The 18324-nt window shown below is 43.4% G+C and overlaps 1 protein-coding gene and 1 non-coding gene across 3 annotated transcripts in view; one reads left to right on the top strand and one right to left on the bottom strand.

The window, feature by feature from the left end:
• Nucleotides 1-2060: 2060 nt before the first annotated feature.
• Nucleotides 2061-18324, top strand: part of PPP4R3A (protein phosphatase 4 regulatory subunit 3A) — a 49940-nt gene continuing 33676 nt past the window's right edge. Inside the window, exon 1 of one of the 2 annotated variants that reach the window (XM_075532347.1) lies at nt 2061-3052. In XM_075532347.1, the coding sequence (XP_075388462.1) occupies nt 2911-3052 (142 nt within the window). In that variant the 5' untranslated portion in view covers nt 2061-2910. The remainder of the gene's footprint in view (nt 3053-18324) is intronic. The other variant, XM_075532348.1, reaches the window with a different exon arrangement.
• On the bottom strand, nt 12641-12831 carry LOC142426928 (U2 spliceosomal RNA). The gene has a single exon (XR_012779796.1). It is a non-coding gene; the product is annotated as a U2 spliceosomal RNA (small nuclear RNA).

The raw sequence follows: 18324 nt of genomic DNA on the forward strand, positions 1-18324 counted from the left end.
GGGTAACAGTCTTCGCTCATGCCAGATACTCCTATCTTCATGTGGGCGGACCCACCTGGAGATGGATAGAGTGAAGTCTCAGTTCCTAAGACCATCGGAAATGTTTTCTGATAGTCTTAGGTGACCCCTGTGAAAGGGTCGTTTGACCCCCAAAGGTGTCTTGACCCACAGGTTGAGAACCACTGCTATAGGGTCATTGAGTCAGGATTGGCTCAATGGTAGTGAGTGATTGGTGTCCGTGTAAAGTGGTATCTCATCATTGTTTTGATTTGTATCTCCTGAATGGAAGGCTAGTGATTGAGAATTTCTTCAGACATGTGTTGTCTAGTTGGAGGTCATCCTTGGTGAACTGCCTGTCCATGGTCTTTGCCCTTATTATTTTTCTCATTGAGGTGGTAGCGTTTTCTATAGATTTTAGAGATTAGTACCTTGCCCATTGTATTGTAAAAAAAAAGTTTTTTTCCATAAAATTTCATTTTTGTTTTTAAAAGATGAAGGTTGTAGGCTACTCTTTGCTCACATTGTGTGTGTGTTGCATTTGTCATAATGGAGCAGGAAGCACCCAATTTCTGATTTGTTAATGGTAAAGTATGGTATTCCAAGAAACACTTCATCCCAGGTAAACCTTGCAGGTTGGTCAAGCTATCAGGCCCTCTTCCTGAATGGGTGGATGTAATGCAAACGGTACTTCCTGCAAGACAAGAGTGCTGGTGGAGTATTAGGCTACAAATTGGTCCGCTAACCTCAAGCTCAGCAGTTTGAACCTACTGGCTGCTCGTCAAGATTTTCTGCTCCTATGAAGATTTACAGACTCCAAAACACAGCAATTTTACTCTGTGCTGTTGGGCTGCTATAAACCCAGGGTCCTCTTATTTACTAACCCCTTTCCAGGGAGTGGTCACTCCAGATTATTTTACCTAGTTAAAATTCAAATTTAAGAATTGGTACTTGACTCAGTTTGGGGAACTCTTTTGGGTGGACCTACTTGAGTTTGTCAATCTTTTTCAGGGGTAAAATTTAACGAAACATAAATCAGGAATTTCTATGAAAATTTAGCACTTGAATAGAGATTATCTCTATGGTTAAAAAAGACAATAGAGTTTAAAGACGTATCGTATATTTTCTATTGATTTCATGTCAGAATGTTTTTAAATATCACATTAAACTGAATTTCATCTGCTTCTTTGTACTTTAAGTTATGCACTGTTAGGCAGCATTGACCTAGATAGCTTGGCAAACAGTGAATGTCCTTTAAATAGTGACTATTGTTTGCATGAGCGATAAGAATGATACGTTATTCCTTTGGGAAGATTAACAGTGTTAGACATCAAGAAAAGTAGTCATTCAGTAATTCAATAGTTTAGAGCTCATACTGTTCTGGAGGGGAGTGGAGGGCGTGGGAGGGTGTGTGTTGGCGGTGGGCAGGATGCCGTCCTTCAAGATTTACAGCCTTAGAAACCTGGCGGGTTCTAATCTGTCCTAAATAATTACCATACGTAAATCAGTCGGAATCTACTGAAGTGAGGAGGATTTGTTTTTGTTTTGCCATCAAATAGATGCTTCCAAAACAGTATTAGCTAATGTCAGGGATTAGCGCATTTGCTTTTACAAGCCTCTCAAGTTCTTCTGGAACGAAAAGGGCTCGAAATAATAGTTCTGACGAAGAGAAATGGAGCGCGCGGCTGGAACGTAAAACTGGGTTTCTGAATTGTCACTTGGCCCAGCGAACTGTCTTGTCTGTGGCCTTGCGAGCCAAACCTGTGGCCATTCCCAGCAGCTTTTCCATCTCCCTGGCACGAAAGGCTGCCGCGTCCGCGCCCAGAAGGTCACTCTCCATTAGCCTGGCCATCGCGGCCACCGCGCCGGGCCCAAGCCGCCGGCCCTGGTAAGACGGGCCTCACCAGGAAAGCTGCCCGGCAGCCGGGCTGCGACCCCGCGAGCGCCGACGGGCAGCCGGGCCCACCGCGAGCGGAGGCGTGACCACGCCCCTCGGCGGCGCCGGAGCCGCGCCGATGACGTACTCAGTGTGCGACGGACGCAACGCCGTCCCGCGCTCGCACGGCAGTGCGTGCAGGGAAGCGCGAGGGAGTCCCGGGCCGTCACCGGCGCGACCAGCCTTCCGCCTCCCCCTCTCCCGGCGCTCCCGCCACCCCGGCCTCTGGGCGCCCGCCGGGTTCGCGGCCTCCGCGGCAGCGAGGCGCCAGGCCTCGCGCTTGTCTCTTTAAATGGTGGAGCCAACGGGTCGCCCCTGCAGCTGCTGCCTGGGAGGCCCCGCGCGCGGCTATTGAGGGGCGAACCAAGATGGCGGCGGCGGCGGCTCTGTGAGGAAGACGGAAGAGGCGGTGGCAGTGGCGAAGAGGAAGGAACCTCCAGCAGCCAGGAACGCTCGGGCGACTGGAGACCCCCGGAGGCTCCGGATCCGCGGCGGCAGTTTTGGCAGAAGCGGGGGCCGTCGTCGCTTTCGGACACTCGAAGGCGGGGGCACGGAGCGGAGCCACTGACGGCGGTGGCAGGGCCAGGTATTAGGAAGGAAAACATGGCGGCGGCGGCGGCCTGAGGAGGCGGCGCGGGAAGCGACTTCGCGGAGCTGATGGCGGAGGCGGGAGCCGGGCAGTGAGTGAGTGGCGTCCCGAGCTCCCCCCGCGGCCGGCGGCCGAGCTCCCGCACGGGGCGCCCTCTCGGGGCGGCCGGGCTCGCCGGCCTGGACAATAGCGCCGAGCGGGCGAGGGAAGGCGGCGGCCCCGAGCTCGGGCCATGCGGGCGGCGGCGCGGTCCCTCGGCGACCAGCGGCGGCAGTAAGGCCGGGCGTCCCCCGCACGCCGGCGCCCTCCTGCCTCGGCGCCCGCCCGCCCCGGGCCCCCAGCCCAGGCGACTCCGCCGGGGCCCCCGGCCCAGGCCCTGGGCGGCACGATGACGGACACCCGGCGGCGGGTGAAGGTGTACACGCTCAACGAGGACCGCCAGTGGGACGACCGGGGCACCGGGCACGTGTCGTCGGGCTACGTGGAGCGGCTGAAGGGCATGTCGCTGCTGGTCCGGGCCGAGAGCGACGGTGAGTGGGGCCGGGTTCCCGGCGACTCTCCGGGGAGCGCGCGCGGGTCCCCTCCGCCGTGCGCCCGGTGCCGTGTTGGGGGCGGGGGTGACCTTGAGGAAGGCGGCGCCGAGGCCCGGGAGCCGGCGCGGGGACACTCCGCTCGCGCTCCAAAAGTTCTGCGCCTCCGCCGCCGGGGAGCGCAGGCCCCGGGCCCCGCGCGCGGCTCGTCGCGATGCTTCGTCACCCGCTGCTCGCTCCCGATCCCGGGCCCGGGAGGGGTCCCGGCGCTGCGCTCGCCGAGGGAGACACCGCTTTACCCAGAGCAGAGGGGCTAGTGGCCCCCGTTCCGACCCAGAGGGTCCCCGGCGGCGGCCCCAGCCCGGGCCCATTAGCGACCACGGCTGTGGGCAGACGAGCGGGCTTGGGTCCCGGCGCGCGAGCTCCTTTGATTGATTGAACGGTGTGTGTGTGTGTGCGCGCACATTTTGGTTCCGTTAACAGGTGGCAAGAAGTTGGTAAGTATTTTTTGAAACGTTTGAAAGCTGCTCCCGGGCCTCCAGCGTCTCACATGTTAAACCTCATCTGTTTTGAAACAGCCCTGAGACCCACCAGCCAGGTTGTGCTGAGAGTGATAGTGATTCGGAGTTTTCAAAAACGTGTTCCTTTTCCCTCCCAGCAATTTGTGCCTCTACTTCGTTAAGGCCGGTAATACCGCCTCACCTTGTTCCAAATCCATTCGAAAGGGGCCTTATTCCACTGGCCTGTTAACATTGCAGTTTATAATTTCCGTTTGTTATGGTTACCGTGTTCTATATCCGAATTCTTAATAAATTATTTTCAAAGAATGCATGTCAATTACACGCTAAGCAGAACTCCAGTTCTTGGAAAAACAAAACTCTACACTTCTTGATGTTCGGATTAAATTGAAACGTGGTTTAAATGGTAATTTAACTGGAGATTAATTTCTTGGAGGCATGTGTAAGGCTTTGAATCCACGGGATTTAATTTTTGAGATTTATTATTTGCCTATTAAGGTACATCTGACTATTATAGTGTTTTATGTAGGACTATCATAATCAACTACACATTGTGTGTTTGACAAACTTTTCAGTGGTTTGGAAACAGCTGCTTTTGTGATTAAAAACATGTAGCTCTTCGATCTCAGTGTGTAGATCTTTGAAAAATATACATAAAACCTTACTACACTTGCGTTTAAATTTGACTTGTACAAATAAGTTCTTCGTCAATATTAAGACTTAGTGTGCCATCAAAAGGAATCCTGTGCTCCTAACATGATCGTTTGTAGCTTTTTTTCCTTCTCCATTTTGATTTTTGCCACTTCAGCTCTAGGTCTGAAACTTTTTCCCTCTCTTTGGAGAGAAGATTATATGGCTTAAACACATGACTTCAGTTGTTATCAAACAAATTTAAAATGCTGGCCTAGATTCTGACACTTTTGTGAAGCTTAAATTGTAAGGAAAACTAAATCCTTAGAGTGGGCTTAGAAAAGTCCCAGGAAGTAGTATATTGTAACCAATCATTTTCGTTCATTGATTATCTTTTTTTCCTCATGTGAAAACAACAAATATGAATAATCATTAACATTTACTGAATGCTTATCCTGTGCCAGAGATCTTTAAACATTTTACTTAGAAATCCTGGCAGCAGTCCTCATTCACTTTTATTGTAGTCAATGCAGCTCCAACTCACTGGCAAGCTCATAGTATAACAGAACAACATAGTTATATGAAAAAGAAGTCAAATACCATTATTGCTTTGTTTTACAGATGAAGAAACGGGGGCTCAGAGGGCTAAGTAACTTGCTTATGATCACTATAGCTAGGTCAACAGGTAGGCCAAGTCAGTGTTCACACTGTGAGTTTGGGTTTGACTTGTAGCCTATCACTTGTCCCTCATTTTCAGTGCTTTAAATGACTATAATTAGTTTGATGTCTATTTGCTGTGTTTTTCATTAAACTCAAAACTTATTTCAAAGAAAATTAAAATATGCTTAGCTTAAGGAGACTTAAAGAAAAAGTATCCCCAAGCCACACATGACAGTTTTCTTGTTGGCTTATTAAGGTCACCTTTCACCACACAATTGGGCAATTTGAGTTTGTTTTTACTGTAATGAGATGTTTGTGGTTTTCAGTAAAACAAATAGTTTACACAGAAACTTTAAACCTGGGCTTTTCCATCCAAGTTGCCTTTCTTTGTTAAGTTACCCTGGCTTTCACCCTAAACGGTTTCTTTAAAATAAGATAAGTATTTAATAAAGGTGTTGGAATATATTAGGTATCCACCATAGAAGTAGTCATTTTTCCAGTTCATCTACTTTAGCGAGAAACCGCACTATGCTGGGTAGGACAGTAGGGAGCATTGGCATCCCTGTGAAGTGGGAAAGGTCTTGTCTTAGTTTTTTTTTTTTGTAGGTGCTCTCAGAAACACTGAGTAACTTGATTAGATTTATCTGCTACATGGTGTAGCTGGGATTCCAATTCCTTTTTCCAGCACAGGCATTTTCTACTCTTCATACTACTTAATTAGTGCTGTTTGAAAATCAAGAGAGTGATTTCAAACATTGATTTCAACTGAGGTAGTAGAGGGTTAACCTGTTGCTTTCCTGCCCTTTCTGATTCGTGGCAGCCCCATATGTTTCAGAGTAGCACCCTCCCAGTTTTCATTGACTCTTTCAGAAATAGACTGCCAGGCTTTTCTTCCTTGGTGCTCCTGGGTGGTTTTGAATTACCAACCTTTTGGTTGCTATAGCCAAGCACAAACTATTTGTATCACTTTGGAAGCCCATCATTAGAAAAAGGTGAAAACTACACTGGGGCATATCTACCTTTTCTGGCTTCCCTAGAGAAGTCAGACATGCCTCCTCCACGCTTTGTCCGTCTTTACCTATTCTAACACCAACCATTCCTCTTTTGGCACTCCACCTTTTTGCTGGGTTCCATAATTTATTGTGGTGCTCATGCAAAACTCACAATTGGGGGACTTTCTTGGAGAACTTTGTAGTTTACCCCAAGAGGGGATCAGTAAACTAAAAGGACATGGTCATTGCTCCAAAGTAGCACCTTCTCTCAGCCAGACCCAGGAAGCCCACGAGCTGCACTGCTTCACATTCCCAAAGCCTCCATCATCATGCCACAGCTTCGGTGCCGCCGCCTTTTCAGACACAGATCTCAAACATGTTCCGCTGATGAGCATTCCCTCCAAAATGGGATTATGGCTAAAAGGGCCTTATTAACTGTCTACATTGCAAAGGGTTATATAAAACCAAACCCACTGCCATCAAGCTGATTAACTCATCCCAATACTGTTAGGGTTACTGACAGCCTCATCTTTCTCTTGTGGAGTGGTTGGTGGGTTTGAACTCTTACCAACCTTTCCATCAGAAGCTCAGGTTTAATCAACAGCACAACCAGGGCTTTTTACTAGAAGGATTAAACCAAAAATCAAGCCAAACTCACTGCTATCTAATTGATTCCAACTCATAGCAACACTGTAGGACAGACTAGAGCTGCTCCAGGGGAACTGAATCTTTATGGTACCAGAAAATCTCTTTCTCCTGAGGAATGGTTGGTGGATTCAAATTGTTGACCTTGATTATAGTCCAAGGATTAGGTGGTTTTAGTTTTCTTAGCATTTGGGCCCTTGGTGGAGGGGGGTGGGGGGGCGTGGTCTGTAAATACGCTCTCAAATGTAGTCCCAATTCTCGGTGGAAGAGCTTGTTCACTTACCTAAGGCCCAAGGAGGGCAGTTTCTTTATGGAAGTACTTGTAGCCTCTGTGGCTGAAGACAGATGAGTCTCGGTGTGAGTATGCCTTCCCCTCACTCAATTGCTGAGCCCACTTTACCTTGGAGGAGAGGGTAGGTAGCCTCCAAGCTACAGAGCCCATTTCCTGGATTGAATCCTTACTCAAGTAGAATCCTCATGACATATGTTGTAGGAACATAGTTTTCTTCACTGAAGATGTTGTGTGCCATTGAGTTGATTCCAACCCAGAGTCGAACTACCTCATAGGATGTCCAAAGTGGCTGGTGGTTTGGTTAGCAGCCCAACACCTAATCATTGAGTTACCAGGGTTCTTTATGGTAGCCTTGTAGTTACAAGGAGCCCTGGTGGCATAGTGGATAAACTCAAGGTTAATGGTTCAAAACCCACTAGTTGTCCCACAGGAGACAGATGAATCTGTCTATTCCTTTAAAGTCTTGGAATCCACCTATCCTGTAGAGTGACTAAAGGTGGTAGTGTAGTGGTTACGAGTTCGGCTTCCATCTGGCAAGGTCAGCAGTTCAAAACCAGCCACTCCTTGGGAGAAAAAAGATGTGGCTTTCTACTCCCCATAAAAGGTTAACAGCCTGAGAAACTCACAAGGGCAGTTCTACCCTGTCCTATAGGGTCGAAATGAGTTGCCATCAACCCTATGGCCATGATCTTTTGTTTTGTAATGCGTTGGAAATGACTGTGTAAGTGAGCTACAATTTTATGTAGTCTCGCAAAGATTTCGTATTTTTTTCTTTCAGTTTCTGCCATACCTGTTAATTTATGGGTATAACAATTTCATCCCTTCATCATCCTCTCTCACTTGGTGTTCAAGTCATTCTACTTATTTTCTTACATTCTACTTATATTCTTCCTTTTTTCCCTTTTCACCACCTCTACCTATCAGTTGTAGAATTGCTAAAAAGAAGTATAGAAACTGATTTCTCACACTAAGGGGGATCTTTGTATATAGAGCACATCCATCCATGTACCTTACTCTGGTTGACTGGGCCAGCATCAATAATGTAGTTCTTAGTTACAGTCAAGTCCACTCTGACTCTAGTGATCCTGTGTATGCAACGTAGAATTTTTGAGGCTGGACCTTTTGGAAAATGATCGCCAGACTTAAGGCTGTACAGGGACTTACAGACTTCTATGGTCTTACATTGAACACTAATTTTATCTGACTTGACTTGCCTGTTTCAGAGTTCACTTTAACTCTGTCTCATGAAACATGAGGAAGAGATGACAAGAGAAAATCCTCAGGTAATATTTTAAAATGTCAATAATTTCCATGGAATGCACCCTAAATATATTCTAGAGTTCTTTCCTAAATATCATACTGAACTTAATGTTAAATTGTTTCTGATTTATCATCAGTGATACAACATTTTTTACAATAAAATGATACCAGTTATTATAACATCTTGTGGTGTGGTTTACTGATTCATTAGTTATCCATAAGTCTTGATAAGCTGATTCATAATTTAAATAGTGTAGTGAGTCTCTTTTTTTCTCTCTCAAACCAGAAATCTAGATATTTTGACTTGAAAGCTTTTCTTTTAGAAATATTTGTGATTGTTTCTCAGCCCTTTGGCTAAGATCAAGTGTGAAAATATTTACGTGACCTCAGTGTATGTGTTAGACCAGGAGTCCAGCAAGTTGGCTGTGCCCTGGCATTTGCTTTAGGTCTTCTGATTAAGCTCTCTGGGAGTAGTGTGTTACTCTGCATGCTGCCTCCTCGCTTTGTCCTCATCCCCGGAGATGCTTAGTCTATTTTGATGGGGTTTGAGAGGGACAGACAACAGGGTATAAGAAAGGCCCTCTTACTTCAATTTATAGGAAGAGCCAAAATCTCACAAAACAGAAGGGGCATTGTGTTTAATAACCTACTTACTCATACTGTTAGTTTTACTATAGGCCCATTGGTGGCGGTGGAGTGGTTATACCTTGGACTGCAATCCAAAAGGTCAGCAGTTTGAAACCATTAACTGGTCCTAGGGAGGAAGATGTGACTTTCTACTTCCATAAAGTTAAATTATCACAGGGCCAGTTTTACCCTGTCTGTGGGGTTGCTGTGAATCAGCATCAACTTGATGGCGGTGAGTTTGGAATCTGGTCGTTGTACTGCTAGTTTTATTGCCATGTTTTCTTTTTTATACCCTGTTGTCTTACTATCATTATATGATGGATTCTGCCTGCGGTTGTCATGGTGATATACTTAGTGGCATTGCCCTTTTTATTTCATTGCTCTGCATTTAATGGTCCTGAATATAGGATCTCTTTTTTTTATTAATAATCCATAGATCCATCATTTAAAGGCACATAAACACAACTCAGACTCATCAAATTGATTCTGACTCATAATTACAAGGTGGAACTACTGTCAATATGAGGAAGTTGAAAATACCATGGCTTAGGTCAAATGTACTTTACTCTTCAAGGTAACATCCTTGCTTTTCAACACTTGTTTTGTGCACCAGATTTACCTAGTGCAGTGAATTGTTTGATCTCTTGCTGCTGCTTCCGTAAGAATTCGTTGTGGATCCAAGTAAGATAAAATCCTTGACAGCTTCACTCTTCTCCATTTATCATGATTGGTCCAGTTATGAAGACTTTGTTCTTCACATTGAGTATTAATCCATACTGAAGGCCGCAGTACTTTTCTTCATCAGTAAGTACTTTTCAAGTTCCTCTCTTTCAGAAAGCAAGATTCTGTCATCTGCATTCCACACAGTGTTAATAAACCTTCCTCTAATCCTTATACCACTTTCTTCACATAATCCAGCTTCTCTGATACTTTGCCCAGCATACAGATTGAATAAGTATGACGAGAGGATACAACCCAGACACCTTTCCTGATTTTATTTTATTTGCTTATTTATTCATTTTGCCTTTCCTAATTTTAAACCAGTCAGTATTCCCATGTACAAGTTCTTCAGGAACACCAATGAAGTATTCTGGAATTCCCATTCCTCTCAAGGTTATCTGTGGAATCCATGTAGTCAAATGCCTTTGTATAGTCGAGGAAACATAGTCTATGTAAAACATCTCTCTGGTATTGTTTTCTTACAGCCAAGATCCATCTGAAGTTGGCAGTGATATCCCTTGTCTTCTGATTCTGGCAGTTCCCCATTGAGTCACTACTGCAACCATTGTTGGATGATCTTTAGAAAAATTTTACTTGCATATGATATCAATGATATTCTATAATTTGAGCATTCTGTTGGGTCACCTTCTTTGGAATGGATACAAATATGGATCTCTTCCAGTCAATTGGCCAAGTAGCTGCCTTAAAAATTTCCTGACATAGATGAGAGCTTCTTCTTGTTAGGTGAGTTGGTTGCGACCCATAGCAACTCTGCACAACAGAAGGAAATGCCCGGTCCTGGGCCATCCTCGCGGTTGTTCTGTGCTTGAGCCCATTGTGGCAGTCCGTCTCCTTGCGGGCCTTCCTATTTCGCTGCCGCTCTACTTCACCAAGCATGATGTCCTTAGCGAGTGCTTAGTATCCTGTTAATTGATTAACATTATGCCCGTTGGTGATATTTTAGTTTTCTAGTTGCTGTCAAGTCTGTTGACACGCAAGAGGACCCAGGTGTGTCGGAATAGAACTCTATCGGGTTTTTAGTGGCTGGTGGTTTTATTTTTAAGAAAAATGCTGGCATGTCTTGCTCTGGGTGAATTTTTGTCTCCAACCTTTTGGTTAGCAGCCATTTTTTATCAATGGCACAAAGAAGCATTTTCCAAACCATTTTATCCAAATTCATCTTCATTCTCTTATTAAAGTTAAAAAAAACTTATGCTTATGTGGGTTATATGTCTTCGTATTTAATTTTGAAATTAGAACAGACTTGTCAAAATTTTAATAACTTTTTAAAAATGTTTTCTTTAGTGTTCAATGTTAACAAATTGATAAGGTATAGAATACATTTTTACAAATATCTACTGTTTAGGGATTTTTGTTTTGTTTTTCTGGTTAAATGTTTAAAGAGGAAGATTTTCTTTGCCTCTGTGTTCATTCTGTTGCAGTATCACTGTATAGAATGAGAAGATTTTTAAAGGCATATAACATCTTAGTATGATTATGAAAATAATTTTGAGCTCCTAGAGTCCTTGCGGGGGCCCCCAGACCACTTTTGAGAACAACTGGATTGCTTCTATAGTTCTTTGTTCGTTTGCATGCACGTTGCTAATGAATATTTTAATTCATATATCGACACAGCTGTGTGAAAGTGCAAGGTAATTTCTCTGAAGAGAAATTATTGGATTAAAGGGTACGTGTCTAAAAATTTGAGAAAGATAAATGATCTTCTAAAAAGGTGCTAATTTTCATTTTTAGTAATAATGAGAATAATGGGGGTGGTTTTGATCCTCCGGTTAATTATGTTTTATTCTTTGAGGAAGTACACTTGTGGTTAAAGAATTGCAGATGCAACAACTAACTTGGAATGGACTTTATGACTATCATTTGCCGTCCAGAAATACTTTCTAGTTCACCAATGCTTAGGATTGTTGGTCAGAACAATACATTTTGGAATGACAAATTTATTACACATATTGAGGGATTTCCATCCCAATCTTCCAGGCTGAAAGCAGCAAGACTTCTCCAGTCTTGATAGTGGGCTTTTCTGTGTAAGGTTGTCTCTGGTTTTATAACAAGATGTTTTTTTTTTTCAAATAACTGAGAAGGAGGTTTCTTGGAAGAGGGGTGAGGGTGAGATCCTCTTGAACAGTGATTCCACTTGGAATGAATGAATGAATGTGTTTTTAAATAGGGTGGCAAGCGTCTGCCTTGCATGTTTGTAAGTTATATTGATCCTACCTGTTACCTCAAAGCATATGTTAACTTTAATGAGAGAATCTATTCTATCTTTCCATTGATTGCGCATAAAGTCTACTGAGGATCATCTTCCCCATTTCTCTTCTGTTTGTCTCTGCTACCATGTTGTATGGGGTGGGGTCTTCAAAAAGTTCATGGAGAGGTAGAGCCAAGATAAAAATATAAAATAGAGACATTATTTCTCAACCTAAGCTCCTTCAAGATCAAAACACTTGTAAGAGGGAATACAACCTTTTAGGCCATCCCTAAAAAACTGAGCGACTTGGAAATTCAACAAACCAGTGCAGTCTTGTTTACATGAGGAAACAAACACAAGAAAATCAGGAACCAAATCAGTCCTGTAAGGTGTGTGCCTAATGATTTCCCATCAGCTCTCAGAACCATCCTTGTTTGATGAGAGGAATGAGAGCAGTGCTGTCAGGACTCTTGGGCTTGTTTCTACTGAAGCTTTTGCTAACTTTCTCAAAAACACTTTAATAATAAGCAGATGTCATCATTCTTTGGCCATCCAGAAAGTCAGTAAAATGCCTTGAGCATCTAAAAAACTTGTCATGACCTTTGCCTTTGGCCAGTCTGGTTTTGCTTTGTCTGGACTACAGCCACCTCTTGGCCATCATTGCTTTGATGGTAATTTGTCATCAGGACCATACTGAGCAAGCCACGTTTTGTTTCCAGTTACAGTTCTGTTAAAAAAAAAAAAGCTTCAGGATCTTGATCCCACTTGTTTAGATTTTCCATCGAAAAGTCTGCAGCTGATTTGGGTGAAGTAGTTGTGGTATTCATCAGAGAAACTTTGCTCAGTTTTAATTTGTCAGAGTTGTGTAAGCTGAACCAGTTGATACCTATGATACTGTCTTTTATGTCTGTTAACCATTGATCTTCAAAAAGGGGACACGTGTGATTAATTTTTTCCTATGATTTTTGAAGTGGATGATCTGCTGCAGGCTTTATCCTCTTGTGCCTTTTTTTCCTCTTTTTTGAAAGTCCCCTGAGGGGGTGCACCGTTCCTGGAAGTACTGCAATACCAGGTCGATGCTTGGAGTGGACGGAGCAAGCTCCTATTCCAACTCCCTGCTCCAAAAATCCACTTAATATATTGTCCTCAGATAGAGGATGTATCAGATATTAAACTGATAAGAACAGATACTACACTTGATCTTAGCCAAAAGGACGAGAAGCGATCCTCTTGTGCCTTCTTAAAATGGAGCTATTCATTTGCAAACTGATTTCTTTAGGACATTATCCCCATAAACTTTCTATAAAGCATGGTTTGTTTTTATTATATTCTACCTATGCTGCATTGTAAGTTGGATGTTTGGTTTTGCTACATTTTAGTGGAATTCATGTTGCTCTGATAGAGACTATATTCAAACTACTATCCTTTTCAGTGCCTCTAACTGGATCTGCTTTTGACATGCTGTAACAAGTTAGTGTGAATTTATTTAAGGCACCCTCTCCCAAATTCTTTAATCTAGACAAAATTTTTCGATAATACACAATTTTGAAGACTCTTCCATTGTGTCTCTCACCTAAAGTTGGAGTCAACATCCCTGACCCATCCTCATCTATTAGTAGGATGGAATCTCTTTTGCTAGTACAGTAGTGAAAACAATTGATCGGGACTTGTTCAAGGAGGAAGTGCAAACTAGATTTTTTCCTATTGAATTGGAGACTTAATAATTTGGTCTAATTAAAACTAATGGATGGAGAAATACTAAACTAGAAATGTATCTTATTATCTTACTTAGCCCCTGACCCAAAATGCTGTTTTCCTTGCCCAACCTCTCAGGAACCAGAACTAAGATTCTACCAAACTCAAGCGAGAGTCAATGCTGACTCATAGCGACCCCTGTGAGCTTCTGAGACTATGACCTTTACAGGAGTAGAAAACTCATTCTTTTTCCTGAAGAGCTGCTGGTAGCTTCAAACTGCTGATCCTGTGTGTCACAGCCCAACCAACTATACCACCAGAGTGATCTCTTACGCTGAAATGGGCTTTTAGGAGATGCTCGCTTCTACATGCTCAGGATTAAAAAGGAAAATTATAAAACTGGAAACTTCTTGCCTAACTATTGTGTGTGGCATACTGCCCCGTAACATTCCTAGGCTGTAATCTCTATAGGCACACATCGTCGGGTCGTCGTTCTTCAGAACAAGGTTTTAGGAAGAAACAACACAGGCATGCTCAGATTGGTGACCACTTCAAACTCAACCTTGGATGCTTCCTTTATAAGAACTCTGACACTGGCACACCACTTAAAGTTTTGAAGCAGATGAAAGAGACTAGTATTTGAAAAATAAATTGCTGATAGGGCTTAGGTAGTTGAAAAGGATATGCCACTGCTAGTTATTTTGTTTTCTTTTAGCAGCTACCAAGCCAGGGGTGTCTATCTTGAAGACTGGATTTGTTTTTCATTTGAATTGGAGCATAACACATGTTTTTAAGTACACAACTAATAACATTGGTTATAAAATAACCAGTAAAATTCACCCATGTTATAACTTGTATGAGTACAGCATTTCTTTTTTGCTGCAGGATAGTATTTATCCGTTCATCACTTGATGTGTTTCCATTTGTGGGTGCTTATGACTAATGCTGCTTTGACCATCTCTGGACAGGTTTTCTATGTGGGCGTATGTTTTCATTACTCTTTGGGTATATATCTAAAAGTCAAATCATTGGATAAACGGTGTTAAAAAGGCGTTCACATATCTGCTTTGTGATTCTATGCCATCAGACCACTTTCAACTCCTTAGTTCTTCTGAAATATGATTTTTAAAATTTTCTAAAAGATTTTGAAGCCATGAGTTTATTTACATCCCATTGTAATCTGATTTCCAACCCATTGTGATTAAAAGACATTATAAGTGTAATTATGTTTCCTTCATCTTTAAAAATAAGTTTCATCTATAATGTACCAGACTTCAGAAATAATAGTAATTTGTGTGTTTCTTTTTTTAGTTAAAGCAGTGGAAAAAACATTTACTTTGGGGTTTTTTTTTAACTCATTTAATTGGGGGCTCCTACAACTCTTATCACAATCCATACATAACATCCATTGTGTCAAGCACATTTGTACATTTGTTGCCATCATCATCCTCAAAACATTTTCTTTCTACTTGAGCCTTTCGTATCAGCTCCCCATTTTTTCTCTCCTTCCCCATGACCCGGCCCACATGAACCCTTGATAATTTATAAATTATTATTATTTTGACATATCTTAAACACTGCCTGATGTCTCCCTTCACCTACTTTCCTGTTGTCCATCCCCCAGGGAGGAGGTTATATATAGATCCTTTTAATGGGTTCCCCCTTTCTACCCCACCCTCGCAGTATCGCCACTGTCAGCACTGGTCCTGACAGGATCATCTGTCCTGTAGTCTCTGTGTTTCTAGTTCCTATCTTTACCAGTGTACATCCTCTGGTTTAGCCGGATTTGAAATGTAGAATTGGGATTATGATAGTGGGGGGAGAGAGCATTTAAGAACTAGAGGAAAGTTGTATGTTTCATCGTTGCTACACTGCACCCTGAATGGTTGTCTTCTCCCCACGACCCTTCTGTAAGGGGATGTCAAGTTGCCTACAGATGGGTCTTGGGTCCGCGCTCTGCACTCCCCCTCATTCACAATGATTTCACTTTTTGTTCTTTGATGCCTGATACCCGATCCCTTCCGCACCTCGGGGTCACACTGGCTGGTGCGCTTCTTCCATGTGGGCTTTGTTGCTTCTGAGTTAGATGGCTACTTGTTTACCTTCAAGCCTTTAAGACCCCAAACGCTATATCTTTTATAACCAGGCTCCATCAGCTTTCTTTACCACATTTGCTTATGCGTCTGCTTTGTCTTCAGCTTTCTTGTCGAGAAGGTGAGCATCATGGAATGCCAGTTTAATTGAAAAAAGTATTCTTGCATTGAGGGAGTACTTGAGTGGAGGCCCAATGTCCATGTGCTACCTAAATACTAAACCTATAAATATATGCACATAAATCTATTTTCCCCATCATATCTATGTATTTACATATGTACATGCCTTTATTTAGGTCTCTATAAATGCCCTTTGTCTCCTAGCTCTTTCCTCTCTTACTTTCCTCCTGTCCCACTATCCTGCTCAGCCTTCATTTGGGTTACAGTAATTCCTCTCTGTTACATTACCCTTGATCACACCCTACCATCCTCCTACACCTTCTTCACCGATTTGGATCACTTTTGTTACCTTGTCCCTAGGTTTGTTAAAACTGCTTCCTTCCCCCCCCCCCCCATCTCCCCCTCTCCTATGTCTCCCTGGAACTGACGGTCCCGTTGTTTTCTCCTCCAGATTGCTCATCCAGCCTATCTTCTTTAGACCTGCAGAGATAATAACATGCACAAAAACAAGACAGCAAAACCAAGCAACAAAATAAAACAACAAAAAGCCAATGACACAAAACAACAAATAGTTGGCCTTTAGGGAGTATTTTCCTGTCAAGTCTGATGAGGGTGCCAAGCCTTGACCCCAAAGTTTATTTTTGGTATTCCCTAGGGACTTCCTTGCTCTGTTCCCCTTGCTGTTCTGTTGCACATCCTCAGTGGTTTGCCTCTGTGTAGTTGGATCAGATGGGGCGCATTTCCCACACTGTGCCTCCAGGGTTGTCCCCTGTAGGGCTGTAGGTCAGTGAGGGCTGTCATGTCTCATAGTGGAGCTGGTCATACGGTCTTCTCTGGATTGCCTGCTCTGAGCAGGAATATCGTCATCAAGGCTTGGTGGGCCCAGGATGTGCTCCACTCTCTTCCTCCCCCTTCATTTACTCCTGTGTGCTCTGATCAGCAATGTCCCTCTCTCTGAGCTGCAGCTTCAGTGCTGTCCTCTGAAATAAATTCTTCTGGTAGGAGGTGCAGTTGTCCACATAGCTGGTATGGAGACCGAGCCCTCAGGCCCCTCCCCTGGCCCCCCACTCCATGCCCACATGCTGCATTCACATCCCAGAACACTGGACTTAAGTCTGGTCCCTCTTTCCCTGTGGAGACACAAACAATACCCTCCACTTGGGTGGGTCAGTGCCCTATGTCCCGTCACACATTTTCCCCTCCCCCCCCTTCCTTTTTAGTTGGCTACCATATGTATCCCTGAGTTTGGTCTGACCCCAGCCATACTACCTGGACCTCACCCCAGGAATGTTTGTATACAGTAGCTTTTTCCCTAAGTCTCCCCCCCTTTTTTTTAAAGCTTATCTCAGCGAACTCAAACTCACTCTGTACGTGACCTTTTGTGCTTGGCTTACTTAGCATAATTTCCTCCAGATCTTAAGCAGCCATGTGCTTCATACGTTCATCACTGCTTTTTAGCAATGCATAGTACTCCATTGAATGTATGTACCACAGTTTTTTAATCCATTTGTTATTTGATGGAAATGTGGAGTTTCCAGCTCTTTGCAATTGTGAACTGTACTGCGATGAACGTTAGAGCACTGATGTCTGGCCTTGGTTTGTTTCTTGCCTCTTCTGGGTACATGCCCAGTAGGGGGATTGCTGGGTCGTATGGTAGCTCGATTTCTATCTGTTTTAGATATTGCCAAATCGATTTCCATAGTGGCTATACATACCTACAGGTCCACCAGCAGTGCCTATCTCACCACAGCTCCTCCAACACTTGTTGCTTCCTGATTTGGGGGGGCTATCTTTGAGGGTGTTAGGTGATAGGTATCTCATTGTTTTGATTTGCATTTCTCTTATGGTTAATGATCAGGAACTTTTTCTCATATGTTTATTGGCCATTCGAATTTCTGCCCCTGTGAAATGTCTGTTCATTTCCTTTGCCCACCTCCTCAGTGGGCAATTAGTATTTTTCTTTTTGGAACCTAGCAGACAGAGTATTGTAGATTTTAGTAATAAGGCCTTTGTCTGATGTGTCATTGCTAAAGATGTTTTCCCAATCCATGGGCTCTCTTATTACTCTCATGGGAATTTTTTCGATGTACACAGGTGTTTTTATCTTCAGTATATCCCACTTGTCGATTTGTGCCTCTGTGTTGTGTCCTTCCCTATTTCTGATAGCGTATGTATTCCCTGTGCCAAAGTTCTCAGGTTGGTACCAATTCCCTCAGTGATGGCCCTAATAGTTTGGGGGTTACCTAGAGGTCTTGTGATTCACCTTGAGCTTATTCTTGTGCTTGAAGTGAGATGAGGGTCTTGGTCCATTTTTCTGCAGGTAGAGAGCCACTTTTTCCAGCACCACTTGTTGAAAAAGGGCATCTGCTTCCAATTGGATATTTTCTGGGTTGTTATGTTTGTATGCTCATTATTTTATTTCTGCGTTTTCAGTTCTTCTCCATTGGTCTGAGTATCTGTCATTATATCATCAGTACCATGCGGTTTTGACCACTGTGTCTGTATAATATGTGCAAAAGTCATTAACGCAAGCACTCCCATGTAGTCCTTGGGTTCTCTGTTAATTCTAAACTTCTCTCTCCATATGAAAGGGGTAATCAGTTTTTCCATTTCTTTGAAGAAAGATGAGGATAATTGTATCAGGATTGCATTAAATTTATATAGTGCCTTGGCCAAAACTGACATCTTTAATATATTAAATCTTCCAATCCACAAGCATGGGATATTCTTCCATTTGTTGAGGTCACTCTTGGTTTCTTGTAGCAGTGTTCTGTAGTTTTCCTCATACAGATCTTTTGTTCTTTGGTCAGG

This window comes from Tenrec ecaudatus, chromosome 14, assembly GCF_050624435.1.
Source record: "Tenrec ecaudatus isolate mTenEca1 chromosome 14, mTenEca1.hap1, whole genome shotgun sequence".
Lineage (NCBI taxonomy): Eukaryota > Metazoa > Chordata > Mammalia > Afrosoricida > Tenrecidae > Tenrec > Tenrec ecaudatus.